General features: G+C 38.7%; 2 protein-coding genes and 1 long non-coding RNA gene across 6 annotated transcripts; 2 read left to right on the top strand and 1 right to left on the bottom strand.

The window, feature by feature from the left end:
- Nucleotides 1-5,401: 5,401 nt before the first annotated feature.
- LOC141771914 (uncharacterized) lies at nucleotides 5,402-10,328 on the top strand. Its single transcript, XR_012594797.1, has 4 exons — nucleotides 5,402-5,728; nucleotides 5,811-5,878; nucleotides 9,685-9,878; nucleotides 10,033-10,328. It is a non-coding gene; the product is annotated as an uncharacterized LOC141771914 (long non-coding RNA).
- Nucleotides 8,777-14,911, bottom strand: LOC141771878 (uncharacterized). 3 transcript variants are annotated; one of them, XM_074642412.1, is made up of 7 exons: nucleotides 14,774-14,897; nucleotides 13,110-13,810; nucleotides 12,526-13,024; nucleotides 10,935-11,024; nucleotides 10,398-10,487; nucleotides 10,003-10,331; nucleotides 8,777-9,862 (listed from the first exon to the last, which is right to left on the bottom strand). In XM_074642412.1, the coding sequence occupies exons 3-7, from the start codon at nucleotides 12,532-12,534 to the stop codon at nucleotides 9,646-9,648; spliced, it is 735 nt and encodes a 244-aa protein (XP_074498513.1). In that variant the 5' UTR covers nucleotides 12,535-13,024; nucleotides 13,110-13,810; nucleotides 14,774-14,897; the 3' UTR covers nucleotides 8,777-9,645. The 3 variants fall into 3 exon arrangements, with proteins under 3 accessions (XP_074498513.1, XP_074498511.1, XP_074498512.1); XM_074642410.1 differs by having other exon boundaries at nucleotides 10,003-10,487; XM_074642411.1 differs by lacking the exons at nucleotides 12,526-13,024; nucleotides 13,110-13,810 and having other exon boundaries at nucleotides 10,003-10,487; nucleotides 14,774-14,911.
- On the top strand, nucleotides 10,356-24,038 carry LOC141771852 (SH3 and cysteine-rich domain-containing protein 3-like). Of its 2 annotated transcripts, none has more exons than XM_074642409.1 (13): nucleotides 10,356-10,496; nucleotides 16,166-16,247; nucleotides 16,954-17,032; nucleotides 18,819-18,975; nucleotides 19,094-19,191; nucleotides 19,299-19,380; nucleotides 19,673-19,770; nucleotides 20,595-20,655; nucleotides 20,874-20,923; nucleotides 22,077-22,180; nucleotides 22,300-22,351; nucleotides 22,740-22,877; nucleotides 23,919-24,038. In XM_074642409.1, the coding sequence occupies exons 2-13, from the start codon at nucleotides 16,231-16,233 to the stop codon at nucleotides 24,015-24,017; spliced, it is 1,035 nt and encodes a 344-aa protein (XP_074498510.1). In that variant the 5' UTR covers nucleotides 10,356-10,496; nucleotides 16,166-16,230; the 3' UTR covers nucleotides 24,018-24,038. The 2 variants fall into 2 exon arrangements, with proteins under 2 accessions (XP_074498510.1, XP_074498509.1); XM_074642408.1 differs by lacking the exon at nucleotides 10,356-10,496 and adding an exon at nucleotides 15,629-15,773.
- Nucleotides 24,039-24,981: the final 943 nt, after the last annotated feature.

The raw sequence follows: 24,981 nt of genomic DNA, 5'->3' as shown, positions 1-24,981 counted from the left end.
ATTGTGCTTCTGGGCCTTGCTGGGGATTCAAAGTTGAACTGGCTGTCACGTCAATATCAATTTCGTGAATGAAATGTGCTTTTAAATGCGCCTTAAGCACCGTTGTAGATGAGTGGAAGCCGGTAAAGTCGGACCACCTGTGTGCACCGGCATTATAATAAACTCACAAAGGAGTTCACCCGTTCAGAATTTCGGAATATAGACTATATGTCCAGTTTGATGGTTTATTTCGCCTGACGAAACATGTTCTAAAGGATAACAGATGCGCCCTCGGTTTATCGTGCTGCCCAAATAACTGTCATTTTCCTTCAGTATTTCAGTGTATTTAGGGGTTGCTAATGAAAGAGCATGCAAAGAAAAAATCTACACATTTACATAAAATGTACTGAGCACAATACCGATCATGTGTATGCCTTAAGCTTGGATTTATCTTAATACATAGTAATTTATTAAAATATTAAAATTAAAATTGTTCTGAATTTAAAAAGAATTGTAAATAGCTCTATATTTTCGGTTGTCCAGGTCTGCCACACTATAGGCTACATTTTGCTTTATTGAGATGGAAAGGAGCATTAATAGCTTTGACAGGTTTGGGTACTTCAATAAAAGAACATAGCCTTCAATTTTACTAAGATAAAGAAGCACTTATTTTAGAGATCGGTCAAATTATATTCTATTATAGACGAGCCACTTGAGAAAAAGCATTAAAATTGCATGCATTTTGTGTATACAAACACACAACCACCGCTGCTGGGAGCACTTATATTTATATTTATAAATACTTTCTTTCATCTGTCGGTGTTACTGCAATTTTTAAGATTTCAACAGCGTGTGTGTGGAGCCGCTGATGACAATAATGAATAAATAGCCTAATAGAATAATAGATGAGAGATGAGCCGCTATAGATTATTGCTCTGTGTTTTAAACTTCCTCTTAATGAATGGCTGTGAAAGTTTGTTTTTTTATAAGCCCAAAACTGCTATCTGGTTAGAAAAAAAAATGCAATTTCGATGAATAGAAAACATCATAAATCACTTATACTGATTATGACTCTAACGAGGATACACCTGTTGTTGTTTTTAAATATAGATGTATTACAGTTTGTGATGATTGTATCGGCCTAATGTCATCCAGGAAATAAGAGTTTCTCCATAACCAACCAGCGATGAAAAGGTGTCCAGTTATTAGCTGAATTAAGTCGTTTTCCAAACTCCTTTACTAGACTATTTCAATCTAAACAGCAGAACAAAGTTGAGAGAAGAAAGAGCAGCTTTACCTTCATGGATGTAGCTTTCAGTTCTGTCAGTTCTGCGCTCTTTTCTCTCGTTTCCCGTTGACGCACGCTGAGTTATATCCGAAACTCATCTGCAATATTTTGGTTACTGCATCCAGTTTTTCAATTAATACTTTCCGATGGTGAGTTTCTGGTCTTCTGATTCGTGTCAGCTGGCGTGCATGTGTGGTTGAATTTGCACGGATCATTACAGGAGATGGAGTTTGAGCTGACAGGCTATCATAGGAAGTGATTTGCATCTCGTCATTTTTTATCAGCGTGGGACGCAGCTGTGCGCGCACATCCTGCAGAAGCACAAGTGCACCAACTCTCCAACTGCTTCTTTAGAATGTCAGAGGTAACGGTTGACTTTCCTACAACATAAGTGATTATAGGCAAGATAGGCACACTATATGAACAACATATAGGCTATTGCAGACCAACTCACACATGATTATTTTTTTGTAAAATGATGAATCCATATCCATTCAGGTCTAATTTGGGGTGGCCTGCATGTGTGAAAAGAACATCAGATCATCAGATCATGAAATGCCACATCAGCTGCCATTACTCCATCACACTAACTTTAACAGGAACTTTTCAGCACCATTTTCTAAGTTATTTAAAAAATAATAACTAATATCTTTATGATGGGTTAAATAAATATGTATGAATGCTTTATAGATTCGTTATAAGCTATTAAAACACCATCACATCCTGTTTGACCTCTTCAGGACCACATATGGACTACAATCTGTCCATTTAGCACCTGCACTTCTGGATACTGCAAGATCTTTCTATCAATGACTTCCTAAATGTTACTGATGGCTTATTAGAAAGTGACAAACTCGTCATCATCTATTAGTTTATCAAATGATTTATAAATATTCATAACTGCCTACTTGAAGGCATATACTAAAATAAACTATGGCCACGATGGCTTGTCAGAAAGTGAGAAACTCATGAAACCTTTACTAATGACTTGACTTTAATAATGACTCAAAAGGCAGACAGCTGTTTTTATTTATTTTTTTGTTAGACGTCAACATGTGAGACCTTTGTGTGTTTCATTTGTTAAGTTGATATAATGTGTTTGACATTACAGTCTATTGGCTTGCTTTCTTTGTTTTCTCTTGCCTCTGAAGGAAAGAAATTGGTATGCAAACAAAAGCCATTTACATTTTTTATTGAAAGCAAATAGAAAAAACATTTTGTTCTATAAAAGAGGTAAAACAAGAATGTATGCAGACTACTGACTTGCCCAAAGGAATTTACAGGAGAAAAGTAAAGGAAGTGCATTTACTCCAGTATTTTAGTACAATTTTGAAGCCTATACTTTTATCTACTTTACTTGATTTATTTCTACTTTATACTACTACTTATTAGACTTTTTACTCCACTAAATGTATTTCATAGTAAGGTTACTCTTTACTTTGAAAGAGATTTCAGTTTCCGGGTCCTGGTGTTGTGCATGCTGCTTCAATGTCACACTGTCATGACTTTCTGGATCACTTAAGGTCTATTATAGCCTTTTTCTGAACAAAAGAGCCTTTAATCGTATGTAGTGAGACTATTCCCGTGTGTATAATCTGTTAAGTCAGTATTAATTAAGGTATATATATGTATGTATGTATCTATATATGTATGTATGTATGTACGTATCTATATATGCTGTATGATGAATAGATACTGTTCATATATTTAATTTGGGATGTAAATAAATCTGGGATAGTTTATATATTATATTATATTATATTATCATTCTATGATATATGAGTTATTAGAGGAGAAGTGAGATAGGGGGTATGGAAATATAAGTTTTTACTTCTACCTACTCCTTTTCGGACACTATTACTCTTGTTTTGTTTGTTATTATTTTGTATCTGTTTTTTATTTATTTTTATGTTAAAAAATAAAGTCTTTCATTCATTCATTCAATTCAATTCAATTGAAATACCCCACACCTCACCTCCATACCATTATTGACACACAGTACACCTGAACTGAATGGCAATATGCTGCCTTCCACTGTGTAATTGTCTGAAATATATTAATTATTTCTTTTTTTAAATATTTTTGAGAGCTAAAAGTTCTTTTAACATGGTCATGGAGCATATACATATATATATATATATATATGTATATATATACATATATGTATATATATACTGTATATTTTTCAGATTTTGTTTTTCAGACTTTTTTTGTCCGACATTTTTTAGACCTTTTTTTCAGACTTTTTTTTCGGACATTTTTTCAGACGTTTTTCAGATCTTTTACCCTAACCCTAACCCCTAAACCTAGGACACTTTTCAGATCTTTCAGACTTTTTTCGTCCGACATTTTTCAGATTTTTTTTTTTAGACTTTTTTTTCGGACATGTTTTCAGACTTTTTTTTAGACATTTTTCAGATCTTTTTTTTCATAATATTTTTTTCAGACATTTTTTAGATCTTTTTTTTCAGACATATTTTTCAGATCTTTTTTCAGACATTTTGTCAGACCTTTTTTTCAGATCTTTTTTTTCAGATCTTTTTTTTCAGATCTTTTTTTTCGGACATTTTTCAGATCTTTTTTTTCGGACATGTTTTCAGACATTTTTCATATTTCTTTTCGGATATTTTTTTAGATCTTTTTTTTCGGACATTTTTTTCAGACTTTTTTGTCAGACATTTTTCTTTCGACAATTTTTTCCAGAATTTTTTCTGACTTTATTTCTTCCGACATTTTTTTGGATATCTTTCAGACTTTTTTGTCAGATATTTTTCAGACTTTTTTTCTATGTACAGTTTTTTCTATGGACTTTTTTTTCAGACTTTTTTCAGACTCTATTTCTTCCGACATTTTTTTTGACATTTTTCAGACTTTTTTTTCTATGGACTTTTTTTTTGACATTTTTCAGACTTTTTTTTCCAAGACATTTTTCAGACAGTTTTGTCAGAAATCTTTTCTTCCGACATTTTTTTTTTTTTTTACATCTTTCAGACTTTTTTCAGACATATTTTTCAGACTTTTTTTTTTTCATCTCTCAGACTTTTTTTGTCAGACATTTTTCAGACTTTTTTTTCAGACTTTTTTTCTATGTACATTTTTTTTTTTACATCTTTTAGACTTTTTTTCTTCCGACATTTTTTCCAACAATTCTATATTTTCTGCCCTCATCATGTATGTCTTGTTCCAGTAGCCCATTTTTCATCAGATTGCCCTAGTTCCCTAGCATCTGACGCGGACATACAGTATATATATACAGTATATATAAGAACAAAAAATATTTAACGCTCTTCTGTCTTACATATTGCACGAATATAAACACTTAGGCTGTATATACTGTACATGCATAAAAAGACGCACAGACAAAAAGGTAGAAGGAGCATAATCACAATCTCACTAGTAGACTTAAATATATTATACTATATGTACATACTGTATAGTATTTTCAATTCCCTAATAAGAAGCAAGCCATTTCATATTCTGGCAAAACTTGTGCTCATATATTGTTTACTTCAAGATTAGGCCTAAACATATATTTAATGTACCTACCCTGGTTCCAGATCTATGATAAATTCAAATGTATGTACATTAAGTAAATTATTACAGGGCCCTATCTTTCTAAATAAGTACCCATCTTATTTGCAAGCTAGCTGTATTCAATTCACCTCTTAAAAAAATTTTGTTTCCATTGTTCCAGAGTAGGTTTAAAGCAGTTAATAGTGATCATCTTATTGGTTTTTGGACTCAACTTACATTCAAGGGACAGAGCTGCTGCATATAAAACACTGAACAGTGTATGAGACGTGAACATAAACATTTTATGAATCAGACAGGTTGATGTAACTTAACATGTTATTCATATTTAGTTGAAAATGTGGTTGTTACAAGTGATTTCAGTTCAACTACTGCATCCAGATAAACTTGTGTCTTGGCGACAATAAGGTACACACAAATGTGACTAGTTACTGAGGAACGAATGAGGAACTAACTACTAGTGAACCATTTAATTTGAGTAACTCCAAATTAAATTTTATGAATTAGATTAGATTATTATTGTTTTTTCGACCAATAGGCTTGCACATTGATGGAGAGCCATCCTCCCACTCTACTGATTAACCCAATACAGGTGTGCAAGCTACTGCTGAATGCTGACAGTGACCCTGATGAAGACCCATGCCGGTTGCAACGCGTTGGTCATTTTAAACAATTATTGCCATGTAAAAATAAAGGCATTTTAATTTTGTTCAAACACTACAGTCTGCCTTGGATTATTTTTGAAGGAGACTTGCATTTTGTACTTTTTTGAGATCATATTCCACTCTTGCAATGAGCCCTTCACAAGACTGAATGAGTCCAATACACCCGAAAGATCCAAAGAGCACCTGTATGTGATTACCACAAAGACCCAGCAGCGCTTCTACTCCATTGTCTTCCTATTTATGCAATGCTTCCTATTTAGGACAAGTAAGTTTTGTGCTTTAATTTTCTTCCTGAACTTCAGGATGCTTCAGCACAGCAGGAAACTAATTGTCCAATGGCTCAGCAGAGACTAAAGCACATGAAGGGACAAGTGCTGGGAGGGAGACAGAGGAGGACACTGACCAAAACGCTGCGGTAAGTCTTGATGTCAAGTGATTAAATGCTGTATGATTTTTGTGTTTCCACAAATGTAATTGTTAGGGACAATAAAAGATGCAGTAGGTATGTTTAAAATGATAAAGCTTTTTGCAAAATATGGAATTGACAGTTCCTCTATTGACATAATGTAGGCATTTTCACCCTCTCTAAACAGTTAGTTAGTTAGTAAATATCAACAGTGCATAGTGTGTCAAGCAACCTGATTGGCTGATCCAACTCCTGTCAGGAGATGAGATCGAAACAGAGAAGCTGAGCTGTATGTTGCTAAACTGAAGTCAGTACAGAGAAAATGTGTATGACCAAGTGTAAAAAAAACAATTGTAAGAGGTATGTTGTCATTCAAGATGAACCTCGACATCTTGAATGTTTAATTCAACAGACACATTGGGTTGCACTGTAAAACTTTAACAGTTATAGAAAAAAAGGTATATTTGTTTGCTCAACTTTCGTAGTGTCAAGTCAGTTTAAGAACCTTTTTTTTCTTCAACTGTTACAGTTTTACAGTGTAAACCAATGTGTCTGTTGAGTTAAACATGCAAGATGTCGAGGTTCATCTTGAACAACAAAACTTTCATAGTATCAAGTCAGTTTAAGAAGTTCTACTGTTTGTTTAATCCAACTTCTATGTAATATTTATCAAACTTTCTAGTTCTGTCAGCTGATGATTATTGTTAAAATAACTTGGAAGTTTAATGTAGAAAAACTGGAAAATTCAGATGAGTCTACAACTCTTTCACACAATGCAACCTTTCTAAACAACTACATTTGAGTTCAGCGTATGATTGGTTGTTCATTTGGTCAACACATGCGTTGTATAAGTTCTGAAATGGTTCCACAACTAAGGAACAGAAGTTAACAAAACATTCTCACTTTTGTCCTGAGTCAAAGCTCAAAGTTTTATATCATGAAGACTGAAGTCTGAGGACTGGCTTGATTTGTTGCTATTTTTAACTTTAAATGCTGATAAGTTTAAACATATCCATCACGGTAGCTTCTTGATCACTTTTAGTGATTCCTCATTGAAACTAATATGAAGAATGATAGTAGATGAGAAAAATGTCTTATGAGAAAAAAAACTGATGTAATTTATTGAGTTTAAGAAGAGCAGCAGTTGGAGGTGAACATGGAGGATGAGGAGGAGGAATAATCATCTCTGATGCACAGCTCTTGTAGAAGGAATTATCTGTACGGCTGTTGATCAGCTCCTGGCAGATCTGGACGTCTGTGAAGTCCACCGGGGCCTGAAGAAATACCACAAAGAAAATGTGTTGTGTGAAAATATCATACAGCTCCAAACGTCCATTAAAACAGCCCATATTTAAACAAAAAAGCTGAAATTCTCTGTAAATGTTAAAGAGGGAATTTGTGCTTTAGTCATTAATAAAGATGCATGTCATGAATTTCTGCTCATCTTGCAAATGTTTAAAATGTGTGTCTTACCTCTGCGTCTTCGTGATGTTTTAAGGAATCTCTGGGTGACAGTCGGAGGCTGCAGGATAGTGGGAGAGGCTGTAGGTGGAGGTTCAAGCTGCAACCTTCTGCTATCTTAAAGTGTTGATGAAGACTGCACGCAAGATCTGGATCAGGTTTTTGGGTGAGTTGAAGGCTGTCGCTCAGAATATGCTGGTAGTGGCGGCGGCTGCAGGTTGCTGGCAGAGTCTGTAGGTGGAGGTTCGGGCTGCAGCCTTTTGTCAGAATCTTCAGGTAGAGGCGGCTGTGCAGGTTGCTGAAAAAGACTAGGTGGAGGTTTGAGTTGCAGCTGCCAGAATCTTCAAGCGGAGGTGGAGGGCAGTGGCCATAGGTGGAGATCCAGGTAGCACCTGTTTGCTTGTATTTGAAGTAGGAGATGTAGGCTGCAGGTCGCTGGCGAAGGCTCCAGACTGGAGCTGGAAGAGGCTGTAAATGGAATAAGTGTCTGGAGCTGTCTACCAGAATCAACAGGTGGAGGCCAGGGCTGTAGATTGCTGGGGAAGGCTGAAGGCAGGGGCAAAAGGAGGCTTCAGTTTGCTGGTAGAGGCTGTAGGTGGTGGTTTGGTCTGCAGCTATATGCCAGAATCTGCAGGTGGAGGCTGCAGGTTACTAGGCAGAGGCTGTAGATGGTGGTTTGGTCTGCAGCCGTCTGCCAGAATCTGCAGGTGGAGGTGGCTGCAGGTTGCTGACAGAATCTGCAGGTGGAGAAGAATCTGCAGGTGGAGGCTGCAGGTTACTGGCAGAGGCTGTAGGTGGAGGTTTGGTCTGCAGCTGTCTACCAGAATCTGCAGGTGGAGGCTGCATGTAGCTGACAGAGGCTGTAGGTGGATGTTTGGTCAGCAGCTATCTGCCATAATCTGCAGGTGGAGGCTGCAGGTTGCTGGCAGAGGCTGTAGGTGGAGGTTTTGCCGCAGCTGTCTGACAGAATCTGCAGGTGGAGAAGAATCTGCAGGTGGAGGCTGCAGGTTACTGGCAGAGGCTGTAGGTGGTGGTTTGGTCAGCAGCTGTCTGCCAGAATCTGCAGGTGGAGGCTGCAGGTTGCTGGCAGAGGCTGTAGGTGGAGGTTTTGCCGCAGCTGTCTGACAGAATCTGCAGGTGGAGAAGAATGGCTGAAACTGGCTGAAACTGGCTATTGGTGGAGGTTGTCAGTGGCTGTACACTTAAGGTGGATGTTTTGTTTGCAGGTTACTGGCAGAGGCTATAGGTGGAGGTTTGGCCTGCAGCTATCTGCCAGAATCTGCAGGTGGAGGCTGCAGGTTGCTGGCAGAGGCTGTAGGTGGTGGTTTGGTCTGCAGCTGTCTGCCAGAATCTGCAGGTGGAGGCGCCTGCAGGTTACTGGCAGAGGCTGTAGGTAGATGTTTGGTCAGCAGCTGTCTGCCAGAATCTGCAGGTGGAGGCGGGGCCTGCAGGTTACTGGCAGAGGCTGTAGGTGGTGGTTTGGTCTGCAGCTGTCTGCCAGAATCTGGTGGTGGAGGCTGCAGGTTACTGGCAGAGGCTGTAGGTGGTGGTTTGGTCTGCAGCTGTCTGCCAGAATCTGCAGGTGGAGGCTGCAGGTTACTAGGCAGAGGCTGTAGGTGGAGGTTTGGCTGCAGCTGTCTGCCAGAATCTGCAGGTGGAGGCTGCAGGTTACTAGGCAGAGCCTGTAGGTGGTGGATTGGTCTGCAGCTGTCTGCCAGAATCTGCAGGTGGAGGCTGCAGGTTACTGGCAGAGGCTGTAGGTGGTGGTTTGGTCTGCAGCTGTCTGCCAGAATCTGCAGGTGGAGGCAGGGCCTGCAGGTTACTGGCAGAGCCTGTAGGTGGTGGTTTGGTCTGCAGCTGTCTGCCAGAATCTGCAGGTGGAGGCAGGGCCTGCAGGTTACTGGCAGAGGCTGTAGGTGGTGGTTGAGAGATTTTGCAGATGAAACAGTTTGTTTTTTTTAGCTGTTTTTAGGCGGAGGAGACGGTGGAATGAGTTCAGAAGAGGTTTTAGTGGGAATATGCATCTGCTGTCCGCAGGTGTAGGCAAGGACAGCAGATAGCTGCTGAGTTTGGGTCTGTAGCTGGCTGAAACTGGCTATTGGTGGAGGTTGTCAGTGGCTGTACACTTAAGGTGGATGTTTTGTTTGCAGGTTACTGTCAGAGGCTGTAGGTGGAGGATGGAACATGGAACTAAAAAAAGAGTATTCTCATAAAGAAAACTTAAAATCACAATACTATTTACACATCACTTAAAATCAAAGTATTATTTACAGATTACGTCTCTCAACGATTATGAGAATTTGTCAAATCTTAGCTCATTTAGTCGGTGGCGTGCTTGGCTGTGGTTCCCCCAGAGTGTCGACATCATACATGGGAGGATAGACTCCAACCCCGTACGACGCCTCCACACGAACCAGCCCGTCCTCACCGACTGATGACGTGAACGTGGGACGATCCAGCCTCTCCCAGAGCTTCTGCTTTATGCGACGTCCAAGATCTAAGCTGTACGGACGGGGACGGCCATTCTTGAACCTGTGAGGTAACAGAGGTAACAGACATTTAATCATAATGATTCATGTGATTAAATGGAAAAAAAATTGTTTAGGTTGCAATTACTGAAGAATATAATAATGATCTGATTGAAAGAGTTGTGATATTTGACTCAAACATACCTCAGCATGTCATCTACCACCTCATGGTAGATCCGCTGGTACTCTTCCACCGTGCGGTTGTGGATCAGCAGAGGGCCGTCGTCGAGCAGTGGAGCAGAGAAGGGCTTGGGGTCGGGGGTCACCTTTGAGACCGCTGGCAGCTCAGAAGGTGGGATGGTGGCACAAGGTCTTGGGGCCAAACCCAACAACCCAGGCATGTCACCAGCTGGGCCGGAGGGCTGAGGAGTCACCACCTTCGGATGGTCAGCAGAGGACTCGGAAGGACGAGCCACGGAGGTCCGCTTCCTCTTCCTGGGAGAACTCGAAGGAGGAGCTGAGTGCTGGTGCACCTGAGGAAGGTAAGCAACACACGTGAGACTGTCACCAGCTGGGGTGGAGGGCTGAGGAGTCACTACCTTCGGATGTTCAGCAGAAGACTTGGAAGGACGAGCCACGGAGGTCCGCTTCCTCTTCCTGGGAAGACTTGAAGCTGAGTGCTGGTACACCTGGAGAAGGTAAGCAACACACGTGAGGATGTCAGTTAACTTTTTACTGAACAACGTCCTTTTATAAGCTCACAAGAGAAATATACATCAGATACACTGCAGAGGACCAATTTGTCAAATTAAGAGAACCATCACAGATTCTGTCTATTTTAGAAAAAAAAACTTTTTGGGGATTTTACACCTGGCTGTAAGAATAATTTAAATTAAAGCACTATAATGAAAAAAAAGAAGAGTAAAGCTGTAAATTGGTAAACTTTAATGAGAACTCAACAGGATAGTTACTGTCATGTAAAAGAGTCCAATAAGCAGTGCAATAGACCTGTACAGTACACCGTGTCCCCAAAACAGTTTACCATTTTTGTCTGATTCTCTAGTTCTCGAGGATTACATTGTGAACAATTAACGACATAAACATGTCATCCAAAATATGAAAATCAAATGTCATACCTGGTCGTCCCTGCAGCATGGCATTGTACACTGTCTGTGCGCCGCAGGCTTCCTGGCTCTCTTAACTCTGCAATGGTCGTGGTCGCCACACTGCAACAATACACACCAATGTTAGAATGACTTGTCACAAGTACAGTGAATACAACAAACAGCACTGCATTGGTGAATTGCATTCCACAGTTTTCTGCAAAAATTCATCTTCCTTCTAGACAATGGCATTACTGTCAGGGCACGGACTACAGGGGAGTTTATTGACTCCTCTTAATAACACATGAGCTCTCCTGAAAACAGGATTTGTGAAATTTCGGGGCGCCCCAAAAAATTAAATATGCTATTTTAACCATGTATTTCTATTTTTCTGTATCTTCATCATCATGGATCATGCGTAAAATGATTATATTATTGATGTATGATTCATGCACGAATGTGATTCATCACTAGTTAGTAAAGATACTGGCATGCATCTTTGCCATCACCATTGAAGCGTGGGGGCGCAATATCAAAAAGTCCACTCACTTTAATTCAAAGATCAGGAAAACAAAACTTTCTTAGTCCATTATTATTATAATTATTAATCCATTATTTATTATTTCCCTGTTTTGTAGCACACAGATATGTCAAATGTTATTTTGTTCCCTAAAATGTTCCCATAAAACGGTCATATTAACCCTCCGGGGGGCCCCATGCAGGACAAACATTTGCTGCTTGGCCACTACTAACCCACGTTCCTCACACACTCACACACAATTTGTCTGTGCTGAAATATTACCTGGCCCCAGATTTGCTGTGGTAACCTGAATAAATATTTTTAATTTAAGAATATGCCAAATGACAGCACAACATTGAAATAATGGTCTTTCTTTGACACATGGCCTTCAGGACTGGTTAGGTAATAAATCAGGAACCCACATTTAATATATTAGATTTTATGTTTTAGTGCTGCATATTCATGCAAACAAATCAATTAAATTACCACAAACCACTAAGTTGCCCTACTGTATGTAAATATAATGTCACATATGTGCTGTAAATTATTAAATTCAACTAGGCCTACTTCAGAGTTGTACTCATAGATACACTTAAAACCATAATAGCACCGTGTATCCCAGATATCAATATGTGATATAAATTATATTATTAAATACATAAAAAGATAACATTTTTATTATCGGTAGGCTAAGGAAGCTATTTTAATTTCATGCGCATTTTTGTCTTTTTTAAATTAATAAATGAATTTATCTAGCACAGGTTTCCCTATAATTTAGTAATAGGCTATTAATATAATAATAATTGATTTCCTTGTTAGTATATTTTGTGTAGGCCTACTTTGTGACCCCCAGGGTGTTGGGTCAGTGTTCATGGTAGAGTCTGATAACAATGTACGATGAGGGCTCTGAAAGCATTATGGGAGAAGTTTGTCTTCAAGGCTTTCTGCCAGAAATCTCCTAAAGTTTATAGGCAACAAACCCAATTAGTTATGTTTAGGAAAACTTCATGGTTTTGGGTTAAAATGAACTCTTTCTCCCAGAAAGCCCTGAAGGTAAACTTCTTTTTACGACGGTAAAATACATAGAAAGTGTTCAAATCTCACATTTTCCATGATGGAAGTCAGTAGAGTCTCTTTGGTCAGTCTCTGTGAGTCTCTGTGAGTCTCTAGTCTTTATCAGGAGGGATGAAATCCTCAGTTGAATCGTTAATGATAGAGAAATCGTGGAGTGCAACTTGTGAAGAAACTTTTCTCGCCGTTAGAGGTTTTTGTTTAAATGTTCGAATGATGCTGATCTATAAATGATGCACCTGGAGAGAAACCATGGCAACCATGATGAAATCCTTCACCTTCACTTAGTGCACACGAGATGTTACAGTCACGTCTCACCTGTGTGATCTAAAGTCTCATCCAGTCAGCTGCTAAAGGCCTGAGATCAAGTCCACATCTAACTACTGTACGAAAATCATAATATTACGAGAAAAAAAGGCGTAATATTATGAGAATAAAGTTATAATATTATATATGTATAGTAGTAGTAATTTTACGTGTTATTTTCTTTTTTTCCTCTTAAAGTTGTGACCTTATTCTCGTAATATTACGACTTTTTTTCTCGTAAAGTTATTACTTTATTCTGATAATATGACTTTTTTTCTCGTAAAGTTATTACTTTATTCTGATAATATGACTTTTTTTCTCGTAGTTATTACTTTATTCTGATAATATGACTTTTTTTCTCGTAAAGTTGTGACTTTATTTTTGAAATCTCAGATTTTTTTCCCTCAATGTGGCTGCAAATGTTTTGTGGCTCCAGACAGATTTTATTTTGTTGTTTTTTTTTTTGCCTAAAATGGCTCTTTTGATAGTAAAGGTTGCCAACCCCTGGTTTAACCTTTATCTCAGAGTGGCCAACATGGAGTTGAGTAATGTCGTTCTATTATAGATTAAAATGCTCGTCAAAATAAAGTTTTGAATGTGATTAAGTCTGTAATGGGTTAAATTAATGAGTTTTCAAGTAAGTGTTATCCTCAAACTAAGTCGTTTGTTCACGCTGACTGTTTGTATTTATTATTTATTCCTTTGGGTTTATTAAATACATGTAGTCATCACACAGCATATAGCTATAGATATAGGTGCGTCTCCACACTGAAAGAGGCGCATTTTACGCACGTTTTTACGCACGTGGCACAGCGACTGAAACTTCATTAATTAGGCCTATTTAAATCTCCTGACAGGACAACAGGATCAGTGAGGATCACACGGTAAATGACCTACAGACATTTCTACATATCTCTCAGTTTTGCTGTTTCACACAGATTCCAGGTTGATTTAGTAAAATCATTGTGAACATAGTAGGATGATCCTCAGGATGAGTCCAGCTCCATCAGAGCTGTAGAGACATTTTTTATCAGCCGATAACTAAACATCCAAACTGTATTTCATCTAGAGGGTCAAAATTATTTGCTTCTGACCAGTTGAGTTCATTATTACATTGAGTTTTGATGTTGTTTCTTAAATGCAGAGTATCACAATATTTGCAGCATTGCGTCATTGTGCGCACCCTCCATATTCAACCTCTTATCATAACGAAGGTCTTTCTTTGACACATGGCCTTCAGGACAGGTCAGGTAATAAAGCAGGAACCCATATTTAATATATTTAGTTTTATGTTTTAGTGCTGCATATTCATCCAAACAAATCAATTAAGTTACCACAAACCACTAAGTTGCCCTACTGTAATATATACTACCCTACTGGAAATATAATGTCACATATGTGCTGGGAATTACTAAATTCAAGTACTTCAGAGTTGTACTCATAGCTACTGTACACTTAAATCCACAATAGCACTGTGTGTCCCAGATATCAATATGGAATATAAATTGCATTATTAGATACATAAAAAGATATAATTTGTATTAGCGATTATCGATAGGCTAAGGAGGCCAGTTTAATTTCATGCGCATTTTTGTCTTTTTTAAATTATTAAATTAATTAATCTGGCACAGGTTTCCCTGTAATTTACTAAAAGGCTATTAATATAATAATAATAATTGATTTCCACGTTAGTATATTTTGTGTGGGCCTACTTTTTGACCCCCAGGGTGAGGTTAGTGTTCATGGTAGAGTCTGATAACAATGTATGATGAGGGCTCTGAAAGCATATTATGGGAGAAGTTTGTCTTCAGGGCTTTCTGACAGAACAACAAACCCACTACATTATGTTTAGGAAAAACGTCATTGTATGGGTTAAAATGAACTCTTTCTGCCAGAAAGCCCTGAAGGTAAACTTCTCTAATGTTCTCTCTGAGAGCCTCGACGGTAAAATACATAAAACGTGTTCAAATCTCACATTTTCCATGATGGAAGTCAGTAGAGTCTCTATGGTCAGTCTCTGTGAGTCTCTAGTCTTTATCAGGAGGGATGAAATCCTCAGTTGAATTGTTAATGTCCAAGAAATCGTCGAGTGCAACTTGTGAAGAAACTTCTCTCGCCGTTAGAGGTTTTGTTTATGTTTGAATAATGCTGCTCTATAAATGATGCACCTGGAGAGAAACCATGGCAACCATGATGAAATCCTTCACCTGCATTTTGTCATCTAGAGGGTCAAACATATTTCCTGAGGCCTGAGATCAAGTCCACATCTACCTACTGTTTATGAATAAATGTGATTGTGTCCTCAGTCATATTGTCTGCTAGAAGTTTGGTTCTATCATGAACAGCTATTGATGAGGATGACTAGAAGGCCTTTTGCAAATATTTGACATGCATATAGACTTAACTGCGACCTCATTAATATAGGATCTCCCAGTCTGTTCTCTAGGAACTCATCATAGTCCTCCATTATAGGAAATATTAGAGAAGTACTCATTAACAATTCATTGATTATCAAGTCGTTGATCTACTCAATCAAATTTGATTGGGAGTTACTCATTAAGTAGTGGTTCACTAGCCGTTAGATCCTCATTCGTTCCACCAGTAACATGCTCACATTTTGGTGTACTTTATTGTTAAGTGTTTCTGAGTGAGGAAACAGAAGCAGAGACGCTTTGTTTATTTGACCACTCAGCTGGGAGAGCTGCTTGCTTTTAAAGAGCTCAGCTGTCCCAAACAGTCACAACACCCACATAGAGACTCAGGGCTGGGCTGGGCTGGGCTGAGCCGGGTTGGCCTGCTGGCATTACTCATCCCAATCTCCCACCTGTTGGAGCCTCATTTGGAAAGTTGGGCATGTAACGGATTAAACAACAGGGCTGGTAGAAAAAGATAGAGAGAGTCCCATGAAGTTTCAAACTGCAGGGACCCATCCTGACTAAGAACTACCTCACTTTGAGAAGAATTCAAGTTTCACGGTCAGTTGCTTGAATGATCTACCCTCCCTTAGTCTTTTTTTTAACTCTTTACTAATACTAATACTTGTTAAGTGTTGGCTGAATGTTTTTTTTTTTTTAATTATTTGAATTGATTTGTTATTCTAACATGTAGAGAAATCTAACTTCAGCTTTTACTGCATCTTGATAATAGCACTTATAGATAATAATGCCAAACGTGGTGAGAATAATTAATATTAATTACATATGAGAAATTGTATCTTGTATCTATCTCTAAGGTTTCTGGTTGATCATTAATAGTAAGCCAAGCAGAAAGAAGTTGCTTTAATATTAGACACTGGCAGGGATTTTAGAGGATTTGGGGAATTCTTTCACAGTAACAGAAGTGATGCTGATGTGTTTTCTGTCTACAGCGACATCTGCTGGTCCAGACTCTGAATATCTGGAGGAACTAAACCTCGACTGACCAAACGACACAATGTCTCATTATGACATGTAAGTTCAGTCTGCAGACGGGGCCAGGAAAGGAATGAATATATTTGAACAAGTTGCTTAATGTAGATAACTGATGCATACATTGCAAATAATTATAAAGTTTAATTCTTTGAAGGCCAGGTTGACTTTGAATGATCATAATAACCCTTACCAAAAATAAGTTTGCTATTAGTATACTTAAAATAAGAGCGTATACTTTCAGTTTACCTTTTATGTACTTATCAGAGATATACTTAACAAAAGTATACTTAAGTTTACTTGGCTCATACTGACAAGTATACAGAAAAGTCGAAGTCTACTTGGCTTATAGGCCTACTTGTATATAATTGTTTGATTAAGATACACTTAAGAAAAGTATGATTAAGTATTCTTGCCTTCTAGGCCTACAGAAAGGTATACTTAACTTGTAGTTGTGCTTACTTTTTGATAGAGTGGCCTATTGAAGTGTGTGCCTTAAGGTAGGAATATGCACAGTCGGAAATAATGAAATACATACATTAGAAGAAATGCTACATAGAAGAAATATCATCATGTAATGTCATACGTTGGAATTACATAAATAATACTTATAGACCTAGAATGTGACGTCTGAGGCTGCAGGCGCTGATACTATGAGACCGACCTGAGAAATCTTAGTCTCACATATTTGTCTTTTGCCTTCCAACATTTGCTTCTCGATGTGACATTTGCTACCCGCTGATGACAGGTTGGATGACAAAGACTCTGTGGATATTCATGACAACCCCCCTCTCCCTGATAATGTGGTGAAAGAGGAGGACAACACGGTGAGACATCCAATATGCACAACACACCATGTGGCACACACACATCAATAGGCTGTTTACTGTTTATCAGTGCCAAGTTACTCTGAACAACAAGTGATACATGACATTAGGAATTATTCATGTCTAATTAACATTGGAGCTTATGTTTTATAGGAATCACTGGTTGAATACAATAAATGTTTTTCTCCTGTACCTCTAACGGTATCTAGTCATGCAGATAGCTAGAATGAAATGAATGAAGATTTTATATATTCAAAATAGGAAATTGGCTGAATGGAAATAAAAAGAAAACTTAACTGGAGCGGGAAAGAAAATCATACTATAAAGATAATTTAGTAACACATTAACAAGAACTCTTGTGAATTATACATATTGCTTCAGCTAACACATATAAAATCATCAATCATAACACTTAAGACCCCTCTGGAGTTCTCTTAAATTAGTTTAGTATTTTTACATCAAAAGCAATTTGATAAAAATAAATAAAAATGGATGGATTATGGATTTTTACTTTCATCTTTCAGTCCAAAATCTCACTTTTTTAGCAGTTTGATGAATGTGAACCCTGGACAACAAAACAACCTGAATAGTCAGATATCACAACGCCTGTTTTTTGCTGCTCTCTTGATTTGTGAAAGATAGCCAAAGTGGGTTTGACTAAGGGTGCTTTCACATCAGGGACCCGGGCCCAGATCCGAGTACACTTGACCCCAAAGTCCAGTTCGTTTGATTAGTGTGAACACTCTGTACCCTTCGTCGATATAGTCGACTCTAAACCGCCGAATGTACTGAGACGTTGTGGCGTGTGTGTTTAGGAATCCTGACAGCTAAATAGAGGTGCAGAGTGATGCTGCTGTAATGTGTGAACTCTCTCCGGTATTATCAGTTATTGTAATGTAAATCCACAGCCTGGCGGCCTCAGGACGCCTCTAATCCTGCCAGTGATGGAGAATCAGAGTCAGTTCAGTCTGTCAGGCGTCCCTCTGGGTGTGTGTGTGTGTGTGTGTGTGTGTGACATCCATATGGCTCTGATGGACTAGACTGTAGTATATTTAGGAGTAGCAATGTCAATGTGTAGCTTTGTTACATTCAGTTGGGAATTCTGTCGGTCTCCGTTGAAGGCTATTTCAAGATCTAAGCCCTTTCAGTCTATCCCGCCTGTGGATTACATGTGTGTGTGTGTGTGTGTGTGTGTATGAGCATACAAAAGCGTACAAAAAACTCCCAGCGTCATGCAGAATTACTTCCTAAACTCAATTTATGAATTTTAGCTAAATAAAAGTAAAACCAGACATACAGTAGTTTTGATATGTGTTTGTGTTTGTAATCATTCACATATCTGTCTCTGTCTGATATGATACAGTTTGTGTGAACAGACACACCAGACAGACACCGACTCAGACCGCAGGGTTGTTCAGTATTAATAGCATCGTTCTCATATACATCTGTCAGAGTGTTGCTGGTGCAGGATACTGGGACTGTTTGGGTTAAATAAAAGGGGCAAAGAGGAGAGAACACTTCAATGAAATACCAACACTGAATCATTAAAGGTTCTCTATACAATATTCAGAGCATTAATATAACAGTTAACAAGTATTTGCTATGTAAAGCTATAGAGAAGGCTTTATGATATACACCATCGTTGGCCTTTATCTGCTGTTACACCCAATCTAGGTCCATTGAGTTTCATGTTTTAACCTTCTAGCAGTTCAATACTTTACATGTGTGACCAATTTTTGTTTTTGCTCTGTTGTGATTTTGATCCTTCTTCCTCACCTGTCTACAGGTATATTTTATCTATGACGAGGAGGTAGAGGACGACGACAAAGAGGAACCACCTCCTGCAGAACCAGTCAAACCAGTCAACGACAAACCTCACAAGTTCAAAGACCACTATTGCAAGAAACCAAAGTTTTGTGATGTCTGCGCACGCATGATAGTGTGTACGTCCATCTTGTCTCTCTCTGTTTTCCTGCATGACAAAACACGCAAGTGCATCGTGATCTTTAAAAAAATGAGTCTTCCTGATGTCATTTTGCTTTATTTTGGTTTTCTCTCCAGTAAACAATAAGTTTTCTTTGCGATGTAAGAACTGCAAAACCAGCATCCACCACCAGTGTCAGTCCTACGTGGAGTTCCAGAGGTGTTTTGGCAAAATTGTGAGCTCTGTGTTACAGAATACTGTTTTTTAAATTAAAAAAATTAAATGTTTTAAAAGATATTTAGTGTACATGCTCCTCTCCTCTCCTCTCCTCTCCTCTTTTAGCCTCCAGGATTCAGAAGAGCCTACAGTTCTCCTCTCTACAGCAGCCAGCAGAATGCCACAGTCTCACAGCTGCTGCCATTCTGTGAGTCATGCCCTTCTCGCTCGTAGTGTGAAGACAGCATTAAAGTCAACATTCACTTATTTTGATCATGATGGTTTTGTTTTACTAAACCTAACCAAGTAGTTTTGTTGCATTTTTTGTTTTGTTTCAATTTACATTAATCATGTGTTTAAAACTGTTTAAAACTACAACCGTAATCCGAGAGAAAATATGTTTCCTTCAAAACTAATTCGAATGCAGTTTAGTTGAATGGGAACATAAAGACAGTATTCATGTTTTCTCTGTTTATTGATTGATGACGTTTGATTGGCAGCACAGTCAAACCGCACCGACCCTGTGTTTGAGACACTGCGTATTGGTGTGATCATGGCCAACAAGGAGCGTAAAAAAGGGTCAGAGGACAAGAAGAATGTGAGTGTGAATGCATTAATAACACTTCATACAACATGGTGGACAACACATGGTGCAATCACTTAATGTTTTAAAGCATTGTCAGTTCCTGCAACAGCCTGTTATGTTGTACTATTCAGCTCGTTCTCATTCCCAGGGCGTCATATACCAACGGCGTCGGCGTTCAATACTGATGCACAAGGCAGACCTTGAGCGTCGGTAGGAGACGCACCGGGCTTTCCATTAACTACGATGTAAACCCATCCACTTCAATATTTAATGCTCAGGGAAAGTGATGTGGTTTAAAGAGACAAAGAGACATACAGGGCGAGCAAATGGGTCCAACAAACACAAGGCTTTCATCCAGGAGACCACTGTTCGTGTCCTGTGCATCACGTTACAATCAGCTGTTCGTTCATGTCCCGTGTTCACCACTATCAGTGTCATTTTCACTGTACAAATGTAGTTTTAAGCTCAACCATGTTGTTTTTTCCTAAACCTAACTAAGTGGTTTTGTTTCCTGAACCTAAGCAAGTGAATTTGTTTAATTCACAACATTAAGTATGTGTGTACTGCAACCAAAAAGTGATGCCAAGGACTCTGAAAAAGCATCAGTATGTGACGAGTTGGGATGAGAACGTATTGAACTATTTCACTAGACTTTGATGTACCGGTAACCCTAGCCCTGGCTTTAGGTCACCAGGTTTTCTTCCTTTTGTCTTCTTCAAATGTATTTTTATATTTGTTTAATCTGATTCTTAAAGGACATTCAGTTATAAACGGTGTTACAGTAAGTTCTTTATACATGCATTATGTATTGTTTATGTTAAATTGTTCAGATGATGATGATGATGATGGAGGATGATGAGTCCCAGCCCAAACAGGAGGATGAAGGGGGTGAAAGAGGTAAATATCTGTTGAACAGCATTTTGCATTACAATATGCAGACCTTTTGTCAGACTTTTGCGTCCAGTTTTTTTTTTTTCAACAAGCACCTAAAGAAGATTTTTTTTTGGATGCACACTATCTAACAACAGCAACAATAACATCAAATATCCTTTACAATAATGGAGATGTAGAGTAACATGTTTGTTTGTCTCGTTTTTATTATTGTTGTCTGCCAGCAAACACAGAAGGAGACAAAAGAGGGGACAAGGCTCCTACTGATGACAAGGTCAGAAAATGATGATGTCAATGAAAACTGATAAAGATACTTTCTTAATGAATGGTGATATTAAAGGTAGGGTTGGTAAAGGTTTTAGAAACATTTATTGTTATAAGTTGAAATTTTCATTACATCCGGACAGCAGTCAATACATAAAAAGAAAGGAAAAAATCTGTATCTGCCTACCTGCGCACACTCTGCCCACAAGCTGCTAGCGTGACAGCTGTGAATACTAACAATAGCCATGTTTGCCATTCATGTTCATTATGACCAGTGGTGGGCAACCTCTGGGGTCTGAGAAGTGAACCAAATGCAGAGGTACCTAAACTTGCGTTCTTTCTAATAGCCAGCAGGGGGCGACTCCTCTGGTTGCAAAAAGAAGTCTGATTGTATAGAAGTCAATGAGAAAATGAGCCTACTTCTCACTTGATTTATTACCTCAGTAAACATTGTAAACATGAGTTAATAGTCTCAATCACTAGTGTCAAGTCTTCTTCAATACAGCATGATGTTCATTTAGTAAATTATGGTTCCATTTAGAGTCAAATAGACCTTAAAGCGGGGTATGCTTTAGGGCGTGGCTACCTTGTGATTGACAGGTCGCTACCATGGCGTTGTCCGGTCTGGGAGTTGTCCATGTTTTTGTCTTTGAACTTTAACCCTTTCACAGTGTGTTTTCAGTTCGTCTAAAAATGTCTTATTCAGCGTTCGGTTGTGCTTAGCGCCACCCTCTCGTGTCACTTCTGGTTGCAAAAAAAACATGGGGACGGCCAAAAAACAAGATGGCGATGGCGAAAAAACACTTGAGGCATCAAAACCGTAGTCCACAAACCAATGGGCGACGTCACGGTGACTATTTCCACTATACAGTCTATGATTACAGTATGTTTATGTTTGTAATGATAATAGTGGGGGAGTGGCTTTAAAGGGAGGCCTGAAGCGACGGACTGTCAGTGTTGCCGACTTGGCGACTTTCTCGCTAGATTTAGGGACCTTGCAGCTAGTGCACTGCTAGCTACTTTCATTGGAAAAGAGTTGGCATCACTGGGCTCGGTTTTTCGGTGGGATCATTTTAAAAATCTAGTTTATTCTTGCTAGTTTCTCAAGATCCTCGACCCTGCCTTTCAGTCAGCACTGTGCTTTGTATGTTTGTGTTCAACAGAGTAAAAAGCTTCAGACAGGGAAGATCGGCGTGTTCAGCCAGTCTCACTACTATCTGGCTCTGTACCGCTTCAAAGCCATAGAGAAAGATGATCTGGATGTTCAGTAAGGCCCTCGCCACACCTCACCTAATCTCTCTATGTGTCTCTAAATCTCTCTTTCATACTTTTTGTGTCATTATTTCAAATTTGAATACAGTATGTAATGTCCTGTTCGTTTCCAAGTGCTGGTGACCGCATCACAGTGATAGACGACTCCAATGAGGAATGGTGGCGGGTGAGTCCTAGATGTTTTTCTTACTTACGGGGAGGTCAAGGTGATGTTTTCATTCCTGTCTGCTCTCCAAAAGTTAGGACATTTTACACACAACCATCCGGATGACTTGAGGATCAATTAAGTCGATTTTGCTCATACCCTAGGATTTTGTTTTTGGAGATTATGGTGTGTTGATCAAGTCAGCTTCTTTAGAACATTGAGTTTAATATTTATGTAGTTGTAAAATCAATCGACAATCAAAGGACAAAATAAATACTCAGAGCTGTTGAGGGCTGTTCTTGGAGGGCTGTTCTTCAGTGTTGAGCTTCTAGTTCACAATGATACTTTTTCCACGAGCTGAGTTCCAGGTCAAGAACGTAACTCACAGTTAAAGCTTTCTCTCCGCCAGGGGAAGATCGGACAGAGAACGGGCTTCATTCCTGCCAACTACATCATCCGAGTGCGAGGAGGAGAGAGGGTCTACAAGGTGACACGCTCCTTCGTTGGCAACAAAGAGATGGGCCAAATCACTCTGAAGAAAGATCAGGTTAACATACAAACACACAAAGACACACACTCCTATGCAGACGCATGATTATATAACCAAACCATAAATGTTCCCACTATACATAAACCTAATCCCAGTCTTATCTCTTAAACTGAACACACAAAATAAAGCATTGACAAATTGAAATATGTTGATGTGTATCTTTCTATGGCTTTTAATACAGTTTATCTTCGTACTTACAGAAACACAAACACACACACACACACTCTATACTTTACACACAAATGCACAGAAGTAACGTCCACACCAGCATGCAGCCTAAAGCACTGTCTGGCCAGTTCTCAAATCAATTCTCTATAGATCGTTTGCTTAATTAAACTTAATCCGTTGATTTACATTCACTTGAGACTGTTGATGTTTCACACACCTTAATAATTATTAGACACTGATCCAGAGGAGGAAGACCAAAATAAACAAACACAGTAATTATGCAGTTCTTTACACCCGGGGTTTCAAAAAGTGAAGTGTAAGAAAACACATGGTGCTTTCCAGTTCAATGAATTAAACATGGCTTAGTTAATCATGTAAATACAGCCATCATGTGTGTTGACATGACACCTATAAAAGACACAAACGCACACACATACAAGCATGTGTCATGTTGACATGAAGAGACAGATGTTGCAGTTTCACTGATTTACATTCGGTCACTATCATCTAACCTCACAGCTGTTTAAATTTAACCCTCGCCGTAAATTAAACACTAACTTTAAATTATTGTTCCTCTTGTGAAGACATGGAAACTGTTCATCAACATGCATTGCTATCTATTGTGGTGCCAAAGTTGGACATTTTCCACTTCTACACATATAGTAATGGCTTCAACAAATCTGCAAACCAATATTTAAGAGATTTCAGGGACAAATCCACGATTTTAAATAGCTAAATCTGGATTTTGTGCACACTTTGTACAAATCTGTTCTCACATTTTCTCCAACTGTATTTATTTTTGGAGATTTGCGCACTTATGTGCAGGCGAGCATCAAGGAAAACAAGTGTGTTTGTTGTGTGTGTCCTCAGATCGTAGTGAAGAAGGGTGAGGAGGTAAACGGCTACCTGAAGGTCAGTACCGGACGGAAGCTCGGCTTCTTCCCCGCCGACCTGCTGCAGGAGATCTGAGGAGGAGCGGCAGATGTCGCATCAAAACCACTGGCCAGCTCCCTTCTCAGTTTCATCACCTGCTGTGGCTGACACGCTTGTTCTTGGTCCAAAGTGACAAAAACACTTTACACCTGACTTTTGATTTCAACACACATTGGTATTTTTAATTCTGTAAACGTCACACATGACCTTACAAAGCCTGCATGCAGAACATGTTGAGATTAATTTACTCAGTGTGGAGAGGCATGTGTTAAATAGGCAGAAAAACAAATATAAAGGTTTGGTCAACAAATGCTCAGCCAAGACTGTATAGCACAAAGGTTTTAGGCATGTTTTTTTTGTTTTTGTATCTCTGATGTATTCTGACTACATCACTGAAAGTCACTTTTAATATTGCAGGACTTGCTTTAGTTTTTAGGACCTCTTGTTTTTAAGTTTGCATATTTGAATGGCATTGCATCGGTGCATGTATTTTTGATTACAGTTAATTTAAAGTTTATCACTATTGCCTGTTTTACCAGTAAACTGGAGTTAGATATGATCAAACTTGTCAGCACACATGTACGTTTTTCCATCCGTTATCCTCCTGTGTGTGTGTAGAAGAAATGTCAAAGAAACTGAAAAATCTGTGCTGAATTTGTTAGCAGTTAGTTATTTGAGTCATTCATAGTGAAACGAAGAATGCTTTCATTTCCTCACATGTCGGGGAACAAAATTATACCATTCAAATGAGACAGAGGCATTTCCACAACTTCAAAAGGATGCAGAGCTATTTTTCTGTAGCTACCCTGAGTGCAGTGTAATTATCCATAGGAAACACTGTGGGGATTGTTTGCTATGTAAAGTGACAGCTCAGAGGTCAGGTATGCAGGGAATGGCATCTGTAGGTCCGAAGAGACGTTCCACTAGTGACTATAGGCCTGAATAACACGACAGGCAGACAGACAGACAGACAGACAGACAGACAGGCAGACACAGACAG

Source organism: Sebastes fasciatus, chromosome 1 (genome assembly GCF_043250625.1).
Source record: "Sebastes fasciatus isolate fSebFas1 chromosome 1, fSebFas1.pri, whole genome shotgun sequence".
In the NCBI taxonomy this organism is placed as follows: Eukaryota; Metazoa; Chordata; class Actinopteri; order Perciformes; family Sebastidae; genus Sebastes; species Sebastes fasciatus.
This window is presented reverse-complemented; position numbering and strand designations above follow the sequence as displayed.

Excerpts from the sequence above, each read along its gene's own strand:
- LOC141771878 (XM_074642411.1), bottom strand. Across the intron at positions 10,488-10,934 it reads CATGCTGCAGGGACGACCAG|GTGTACCAGCACTCAGCTTC; the intron begins GTATGACATTTG and ends TACCTTCTCCAG. Across the intron at positions 9,863-10,002 it reads GTGGTAGATGACATGCTGAG|GTTCAAGAATGGCCGTCCCC; the intron begins GTATGTTTGAGT and ends GTTACCTCACAG.
- LOC141771852 (XM_074642409.1), top strand. Across the intron at positions 17,033-18,818 it reads TGAAAGAGGAGGACAACACG|GTATATTTTATCTATGACGA; the intron begins GTGAGACATCCA and ends ACCTGTCTACAG. Across the intron at positions 22,878-23,918 it reads TCACTCTGAAGAAAGATCAG|ATCGTAGTGAAGAAGGGTGA; the intron begins GTTAACATACAA and ends GTGTGTCCTCAG.